General features: G+C 34.2%; 2 protein-coding genes across 4 annotated transcripts; one reads left to right on the top strand and one right to left on the bottom strand.

The window, feature by feature from the left end:
* Positions 1–364: 364 nt before the first annotated feature.
* Positions 365–9,159, top strand: LOC123699320 (host cell factor-like). 3 transcript variants are annotated; one of them, XM_045646257.1, is made up of 13 exons: positions 365–671; positions 862–966; positions 1,178–1,278; positions 1,662–1,779; positions 2,019–2,130; positions 2,415–2,546; positions 2,812–2,939; positions 3,247–3,449; positions 3,870–3,947; positions 4,113–4,274; positions 4,646–4,816; positions 5,775–5,961; positions 8,748–9,159. In XM_045646257.1, exons 1-13 carry the CDS (start codon positions 521–523, stop codon positions 8,834–8,836), a joined length of 1,737 nt encoding a protein of 578 aa, XP_045502213.1. In that variant the 5' UTR covers positions 365–520; the 3' UTR covers positions 8,837–9,159. The 3 variants fall into 3 exon arrangements, with proteins under 3 accessions (XP_045502213.1, XP_045502208.1, XP_045502205.1); XM_045646252.1 differs by having other exon boundaries at positions 1,602–1,779; positions 3,259–3,449; XM_045646249.1 differs by having other exon boundaries at positions 1,602–1,779.
* LOC123699700 lies at positions 5,179–5,599 on the bottom strand. Its single transcript, XM_045646716.1, has one exon. It carries the CDS (start codon positions 5,595–5,597, stop codon positions 5,208–5,210), a length of 390 nt encoding a protein of 129 aa, XP_045502672.1. The 5' UTR covers positions 5,598–5,599; the 3' UTR covers positions 5,179–5,207.
* Positions 9,160–9,200: the final 41 nt, after the last annotated feature.

Here is a 9,200-nt window from a genome sequence, read left to right as displayed (position 1 = left end):
TATATCTTTGATCAAGTGGTATATATTTTTTCCGCTTTTGCATAAATACATAGTAATTTGCTTTTGCTTTAGCTGTTCGCAGTTGATCGCAGCGTGGTATTAAAATTTAAAATAGAGCATGCTGAAATCGTCACAGATAGAATTATGTAGTAAAGTTAAAATACATTAATGCACTAAGAATTTTTATTTAAAAACAAATATTTTAACCAACTGATATTTTTGATTCATTTTATTTTTGTCTCTCGTATTAATATAGTTAACATAAAATTTAAATTTGATACATTATTATCAAGATATTATCTATAGTCTTTACGTTGACAACTTAAATTAGGGCAGCACTGAAAATGACGCCGAAACCAACTTGGCTGGGCACTCCGCACTATGGACGATTCTCTGAATTTGTCAAACAGTTTGTGAATTTGTTAATAATTTTGAGAATGTTGAGTTTTCATTCATAACTGTGTAACAAAAATCAATGTTTATTTGTGTTTTTTAATCGTGAACTTTTGTTTAATTTAAAATGGAGTCAGAATCAGTGCTTCATGGTGATGTTTCTGATGGCGCGGAAATGTCGCCTTTGGTTGAAAATCAACCAGAAACAATTGGAGAGATTGCTGAAAATAACATCACAACTGAACATTCGGATGCGGCACAAACAACTGAGGATGCAGGTTAATAACAATTCTTCTTTAAATGTAAACTAAATGTTATGCGTGGCTACATGGCCTAATTGAGCATCGCCAGTCTTATTTAACACGCGACTCGTTGTTCATTATATTACTTAATACTTATAAATTTTTATAAGTAGTTTTGTGTATCTTATCATCATTGGTATATAAAAATAATCATTCTATTGATCAGCAACAAATGGGGGACCAACTAGTAGCAGTGACCTGTTGGACTTAGAACAAGGTGTTGAACCAGTGGAAAATGAAGAACATCCTGTTGAAGAAGAAGGCAATGAAGGTGAGTTATAGAAAGTTTTCAAGAAAATTATAAACATTTTTATTGGAATTAAATGGCAATTTTTAACACATTGTTTAATTTGTTCTTGATTCCTATAGGCCACTTATAGGCAATGATTTTTAGTGTTTAAAAGTTAAAGTGCAATAAAACAATCAACACTTATTATCTAAATCGAATTTATCAACACAATTTTTTTTAATTTTATACACAGGCCAAGCAGAGGCTGAAGATGAAATGGACATAGATGAAACAACTCCTGGTGCAGTGGGTGATGAATCAGCATACATTGGAGACAACTGCTTATCAACTCCAGTAAGATTTACTTTTAGTTTTTAGTCACATATTATGTATCTGCTTCTGTATATTAAAAATCCAAGATTTATGTATTTTAATCAAAAACTGTTAATTAATATTTCTTTAATAAAAAAGATTACTTAAAAGGATAAAATGAATGAAATATTATCTAACAGAATTTTATGAAAAAGTCTAAATGAAGACAAATCTTATTAAGTTTAAAATTTGTATAAAAAGGCAGATATCGTACATCTAAAAAATGAATCTAATAAATGAATCTAAAAAGTAAAAAAAAGAAAAAACAATTGGCAATAAATTAAATTTTGAGTACTTTAAATTAGGCTGCGACTGAAGACAATTCCCCTCAAGAAGAAAATCAGTTGGATCCCATTTTGAAACAGGATAGTTTGGAGGGAGATCCTGAGGGTGAGGCGGGGGAACAGCAAGAGGAGTCTCCGGACCAGTCAATCAGTTCCGCCATGCCTGTTGAAGGTGATGGTGCACCGATAATACAAGACGGTGGGTTCTTATTCTACAATATGGTGTCTGTTTGTGTTTATGAATAAAAATAAATTTGATGTTTGATCTTTGAAGACTATTAGTTTTCCGGATGAGAGTTAAAGATTTAAATAATAGGTTATTATTTTTTTCTAATTTTATTCTTCTATTATATTTTTTGTTAATGTTCTACAAAAAGGGTTGAACAAAAATCATACAAACATCAATGAATGACAATAAAGATTGATTGTTCCACACAGAGGAGTCAAGCACAATGGACGAAGATATGGGTGGTGGTGAAGGTGTTGCAAGCAGCGATGATGTTAACGACATCAGCAGTGCGGCACAAGAAGTACTCAGTACTGGTATTAGGTACAGAACATTTCTAACCTAATGAATTAGTTGTTTTTACATGACTACAGCAAAGCAAAAGAAGTGTTTGATTTTGACCTGTATATATGTATGTGGGTATAGATGTTCATCTGTTTGCTCATAACTTTTGAATTAGTTATCATTTATTAGACAAAAAAGGTGTCATTGGAAACCTCTTCATTGTCTGCTGGTTATAGATTGCATGAATTTACGGATTACATAATTTTAAAATTGACTACAGCACTCTCTAGAGTATTTAAAGTAAAAAAAATATGTTTGTTCAGTTCAAGTACAACAGAGGGTGGCGCAGATATCTCAAGCAGTGGGCAAGGAGAGCCAGCTCTGATTTCCTCAACAGCCAATGGGCCTGCAGTACTGCATTCTTTCTCTGTGCTACCACAGCATCCCGCCAATGAGTTAGTATTGTTTTTTACTAACTCAGTTTGTTTTGAAAAAATGTAGTGTTAAAGTCATAAAAAAATATTATCTGCAAAAAAACAAACTGAATGATTGCCATAAGAATTTGTATATGAAGATTCCATAGTGTTCAGTTTTACCTTAAGCTTTATTTTTCCTTTTGGCTAGCCCAAATTCACTCAATTCTATATTTGTTAGGATCATTAAATTCTTATGACTAAATTAATTTTTAAGAAAATTATTGAATTTCTGTTTATTTTACAGTTTTAGTGACGCGGACACGTCAGAAATGGAAGGCGCGGCCGACACTATGCCGTCGGTGAGCGAGTCAATGCCGTTGCTGACTATGACCGCTAATGGATCTGCCTTGCTGTCACCTAATCTCCTGCAAGGTATTCTAAAATTTTATATTCTTCTTGTATTTCTTTTTTACTTTCTTAATCACTATCTAAAATTTAAAAGTAATAAAAAATATGTCTGTATTTTATAGCAACCGAAAAATGCAATAAATAATGAAAACTTATTATTGACCCTTAATAACTAAGTTCTTAAACTATTGTAAATATACCTAGTACCTATGTGATTTTCAGTCAGCACTAAACAATCTATGAGTAAAAAAAAAACGGTATGCGCGCAACCCACTCGTACAGTAATACTTGACTGCGTTCTGTGTAGAAACGTTAAACTAAAGTTTGTTAGGCTTGTACGCAGGCGAGGAGGGCGCCGGGGGCGGCGGCGTGTCCTCGTCGGTGTCGGAGCGCGGCGCGGAGGGCGAGGCGGGCGGCGGCGAGGGCGCCGTCAGCAGCTCGGGCGCGAACGGCGCGCCGCCCATCCCGCCCGCCGACGCGGCGCACGCGCTCGCCACGCTCGCCAGCGCCGCGCTGCACCACCACCAGGAACAGGTTATAATACGTTATTTATTATTTTTTATTTAACACTTTCTTATACATCACTACATAGTATAAAACAAAGTCGCTTTCTCTGTCCCTATGTCCCTATATCCCTTTGTATGCTTAAATCTTTAAAACAACGCAACAGATTTTGATGCGGTTTTTTTTTAGATAGAGCGATTCAAGAGGAAGGTTTTAGTATATAATTTATTAGGTTTTAGACAAAGCGGGCGAAGCCGCGGGCGGTAAGCTAGTATTATTATAAAATGGAAAAGTAAATCTCAATCTCATATAGCTTCAATATGTGAATGAAATAAATTCCAATTTTTGCACTAAACATAACATAACAATCTTCAAATATAATTTTCATCTATTCTAACGCAATGATTAATAATTACCAAACTGTTAATATATAATATTTTCTACTTTCAGCCAGAGCAGGAGGAACAGAAACAAAACGACGAAGATACTTGGTACACTGTTGGAATTGTCAAAGGCACCACATTTACAGTAAGTTTATTGGTCTGCTGTGCAAAAATTATGTAAAACAGAATTACATTAAGCAGTTAACAATAAATGATTTATTGTGTTACAAGCTATGCAATGTCAATTATTGTAAATTTTATCACTTAATTGGCACATTTTTTGAAACCATTAACAATTAAATGTTTACAGGTACACAATTACATATCAGATCCGAACATCGACCTATCAAACCTCTCACTGGACAGTATACCAGACTTGAGTGATTTAGCCACAACACCTTTAGAGCACGGTACGGCGTATAAGTTTAGAATTGCCGCGATAAATTCCTGTGGCAAAGGAGACTTTAGTGAGGTATGATACAGTTTGTAATATTGTTTTTCTGTCCGATTAAAATAGCATCATGATTAAGTTGAGAGTGAATTATTAAAATTAAGTGTTTATGTTCACATATTCATTTTTTGTGAAATATCTCTGATATTTTGTTTTTATAGTATTCAAATGCTTAATAAAATCCAAAAATTAATAAAACCAGCCTTGTGATAGAATTTTTTTATTCTTTAAAATTGACTCAAATTAACATCTTATGAAACTTTGTACAAACACAGAGCAGCTTTACACTATTTATAATAAGTCATTACAATTTCCCTATGTTTGTAATTTTTTTTTGAAACCAGTAAGGTAACCAGCCAGTAAGGCCCACTAACATAAATTGGCCCACACAGGAAGCGGCATTCAAAACGTGCCTCCCCGGTTTCCCCGGAGCACCCTCCGCGATAAAGATCTCCAAGTCGGTGGAGGGGGCGCACCTCTCGTGGGAGCCGCCGCAGGTCGCCGCAGAGGGGATATTCGAGTACTCCGTGTATCTCGCTGTGCGGTCCAACACGCAGCAGAAGGTGATGTGACGTTTTTTGTATATTGTTAAGTGTAACGATTGGAATAATTTTGATTATTCGTTCAGATTTTTTTTCTGATTTGTATGTTAACGTGTTGTATAATATGTAGGGGTTTTTAATTTACATTTTGTAGAATTTTATAAACGATGTGAATATTATACATAGTGAATATGACATGGAATAAAATAACAAAAAAACTGCTTTCATTGTGATTTTTATTGTTTTAAAATGTAACAAATGTAATTTCATATCAATGACACTCATCCACACACTTTTTTTCTCTAACAATAATTACTTCCACTTCTTCTACATTATAATATTATTACTATCTTTCCGCCCGCGCCTTCGCCCGCTTTGTCTTTGCTTCTTCTTCTTCCTTTGCCTTATCCCTTTATTTGGGGTCGGCTCTCCTCGTTCTCATGCGCCAGGATGGTCTATCCTGGGTTGTCTGTTTGTTCAATTGGGCTCTCTCCATGTCTTTTGATATGGTAGACCACCAGGTGGCGGGGGGACGTCCCAGACCCCGTCTTCTATTTGGCAAGTTTAGTGCCCTCCTTACTACGTGGTTTTCTTCACGCCTCATTTCGTGTCCATACCATCTTAGACGCTGTTCAGTGAGTTTCTCTGAGATGGGAGCGACCTTGAAACTTCCTCTGATGTACTCATTGCGCACTTTATCAAGTCTAGTTACGCCGGCCGCCCATCTAAGCATTTTCATTTCATTTACATGAACTCTTTGCTCTTGAGCTTTTTTGATTGCCCAGCACTCGGAGCCATACATTAGAGCTGGTCTAACTGCGGTCTTGTAGACTTTTCCTTTGGTCTTTATTGGTCCCGCTTTGTCTATGCTAATAAATCATATACTAAAACCTTCCTATTAAATTACTCTATCTGTTTAAAAAAATCGCTTCAGTATTCGTATTCCCAATTTCTAATTACTTAAACATGTATCGCACAGGAGGCGTCAAAATCGCAGCTTGCGTTCGTGCGCGTGTACTGCGGCAAGGCGAACACGTGCGTGGTGCCGCAGTCCTCGCTCGGCGCCGCGCACGTGGACTCGTCCACCAAGCCGGCGATCATATTCCGCATAGCCGCGCGCAACGAGAAGGGCTACGGGCCAGCTACGCAAGTCAGGTGGCTGCAGGGTTGGTACCAATGAGATTTTATTAGTAAATTAGAAAAAAGTAAAAATTTTTAGGCGCTGGGGCGGGGCCAGGTGTTGGATAAAATTCTGTGTTTTGATCAGGGTTATATGGCCGTTATGTAAGTCAGGTGGCTGCAGGGTTGGTACCAATGAAATAATACTACTTAAGAATAAAATTTAAAGAATTTTTTTGGTTGTGTGTTTTATGCTATGTACTAGGCTAGGCTCTACTATGACATGACATATTACTACTGTTTTGATCGAGCTATGGGCCTGTTAAGCAAATTTCGTTGCTAAATTATGAAGAAGGAAATTTTTTTTTTGGTTATGTGATAATCATAACTGGCCTACTAGGAGTATAAATGTTATATTAAAAGTGGTAAAAATGTTTTACTTGTGTGTTATGGGCCTACAAGGGGTATACACGAAATATTACAACTTGTAAAATATTGTGTCTTTTGATAAGGGTCATGTGGCTACTATACAAGTCAGGTGCCTGCAGGGTTGGTACAAATTAAATGTTATTATTAAGTTATACAAAAAGTAAAAAAAAAATTGTTTTAGTTGTGTGCATAGAAATCTATATAACAAGACACTAGAAGTAGTAAGCACGCGTGACCTTGTCGCCACTCAGATGACTTCCAAGCCACCAGTGCGTTCGTCGTTATTCAGTTGCTCTCGAGACGTGCGTGTGTAAACATAGTGTTTTATCATTTCCTATTGCGGAAATTCATCCTGCTATACTAATAAAGGAATAACATTTCATCGGTAATTATTTTGTTTTAGAAAATATGCCGTTTTTCCTTAAAATTAAAAAATATTTACAAATAATAATGAATGTCACCATAGAAATCTAAATAACAATGACGGACTCTGTCGATCGTTCTTATTACGTTTAACACAAATTTCAACCTTTTTTCTATGTGTTTAGCTTCAATGTTATATCTATTAAAAATTAACGTCCTCTGTTGTAGAAAAGCCGATTTTATCGAATATGTATTTTTCTGAGCAAAAAGAAACAAAACATCTCATGTACCTGGGGATGTTATCGAAAATAAACCGTAAAACCGTGCGTTAGGGTTTATCTTCATAAAATGCTGTATTTATTTTTTAATGTTAGTTTTCACTAAAAGGAAGCAGTCCAATAAAAGGCATAGTTTACTTGTGTGTACTGTTTAGCTATCGGGTTAAATGTGTGGGTTTTGGCGACAGTGGTTTTCATACTAATTATGACATTATAGCACTTCTATAGTGTCTTGTTATTGAGATTTCTATGGTTGTGTGGCACTGGGGTGCCATTGAAATATTATTATGTACCAAATAAAAATAAAAAGTACAATAAAATTGTGTGGTTGTGTAGTAAAGGCCTACTTGGTAATGAAAATCAATTTACAAAAAAGAAAATAAAGATTTAGTTGTCTGGTACGGGCCTAGGTCATAGGTGTATAAATGATATGCTAGTATAAATGTTTTTGTAAATTTTGACTCCGGGGCCGCCTCGAAAGTCGGGTAGTTACAGGGTTATTTCAAATAAAATGTAATTAATTATTCTAAAAATTTGCTCACTTCAAAAACTAAACACAAACAAAAAAAAAACAAGCAACTTATCTCAAAAACTTTGTTTTCTGATGATCTGGAGATGTTGGGATCCATTTACAATATCATCTAGATTCTAGATCCTCAAAACTAAAAGGATATTGAAGTATTAAAAATATTTATTTCTATGTATGTATCTATAAAAAATAATAATCAATGATATTGTCAAAAAAGTGATGCAAGTTCTTAATTATATAATTTAGATAAATTATATTTTTATCATAAGAATCATCTCACTATATCATCAAATGAGTAAAATTTGTTATACATACATATTTAGATTTACGCGACCCACATAATTGATGCATTATTTGGCCTATGTAGAAGTAATTTATAGTATATATAGTATAATAGCTGTATTGCGGTAATAATATATCCTCTTACATTCATTAAAAAACTGAATTGCAATGAACTTCACAGGGACATGCAACTAACTTGTACACAATAAAACATAGAACATGTATTAAATAAATAGGTCATTAGTCATATGGACGATTTATTATGAATGTAGAAATAAAATAATATATTACATATTTTTTAAATACATATTTTTGTTTTTGGAAATTTGGACATTGACACGCATTGTTTTTTTTAAATGCCTCATTGGTTAGTTGTGAGAGAGACTGGTAAGAAATCTTTGTAAATATTAATTTAAGTTACGATGAATGTTGTTGCCGAAAATTGTCCCTGTTGATAGTTTGTATGCGCTCATACTTCCATTCGTTTTCTTCGTGATTATATCATATTTTACATTTATTGCCATGAAGTTGGCGATACATGTGTTCATGTACTTGTAGGCTGGAATACTATTGACTGATCTGATTTCATTGAGAACTACTGCATTTTGCGAATTTTATTTTTTTCTTGTGAATTATTCCTAAATATGCATGTTACATTTTCATTTGCTTGAAAATATTAATAAAATCTATATTTATTCAGTGTTATATTTACAATTATTCATGAGCTTTGTGAACCGATTATTATAAGCTAGATCTATAGTGTGTTAACTTTCTTCTTTGTCTATCTGTGTGCTTTACGTGTCTTTTCTGTGTGTCTAGATAATATATACTTATATTATAAAGAAGAGAAATTTTAAAATTTGCGAAAGTTTTTTCAGTCAAATATTTCATTTGATATCCCGGGTGAACCCTTTAAAAGTAGTAAGCTAATAAAGTGACAATTTATTTCCAGATATAAAATCGACAGGCGTAAAGCGAGCGGGCGACAGCCGGTTACCGGGCGCTTCGCCGTCAAAGCAACCAAAACAGTTACTGCACTAAATGTTAGTTATATTCTCAGGTTTTACTTAGAATACTTATGTTTTAAGTTACAATTTTTCTCCCGTGCTTCTTTTGGCACGCCTATGTCGTAGTTTACATATAAATGTATTTGTTAATATAAATCTATCATCCCAATATGATCATTTATTTTGAACGTCGTTCACTCGTGACATAGATAAATTAGTGTAATTTGACTATAATAATTGTTGAGGCGGAATAAGTGACTGATATAACGGAGTGTAAGTATTGAAATGAATAGAATAAGTGCAAATTATATCTGTTATGTAAAATACTTGCAGAAAATAAACATTTTTTTACATAAATCTGTTGTTTTAAAGTGTCATTTGGGATATCTAAATAATAC

The sequence above is a fragment of the Colias croceus genome, chromosome 2 (assembly GCF_905220415.1).
Source record: "Colias croceus chromosome 2, ilColCroc2.1".
Taxonomy (NCBI): domain Eukaryota; kingdom Metazoa; phylum Arthropoda; class Insecta; order Lepidoptera; family Pieridae; genus Colias; species Colias croceus.
The sequence above is the reverse complement of the archived record's forward strand: the minus strand, read 5'-3'. Positions and strand labels throughout refer to the sequence as shown.

Bases quoted from the DNA above. Each gene is read 5' to 3' on its own strand.
- LOC123699320 (XM_045646249.1), top strand. From the start codon at position 521: ATGGAGTCAGAATCAGTGCTTCATGGTGATGTTTCTGATGGCGCGGAA. The intron at 672-861 runs GTTAATAACAAT...TCTATTGATCAG, and splicing joins ACAAACAACTGAGGATGCAG to CAACAAATGGGGGACCAACT. The intron at 1,780-2,018 runs GTGGGTTCTTAT...TGTTCCACACAG, and splicing joins TGCACCGATAATACAAGACG to AGGAGTCAAGCACAATGGAC.
- LOC123699700 (XM_045646716.1), bottom strand. From the start codon at position 5,597: ATGTATGGCTCCGAGTGCTGGGCAATCAAAAAAGCTCAAGAGCAAAGA.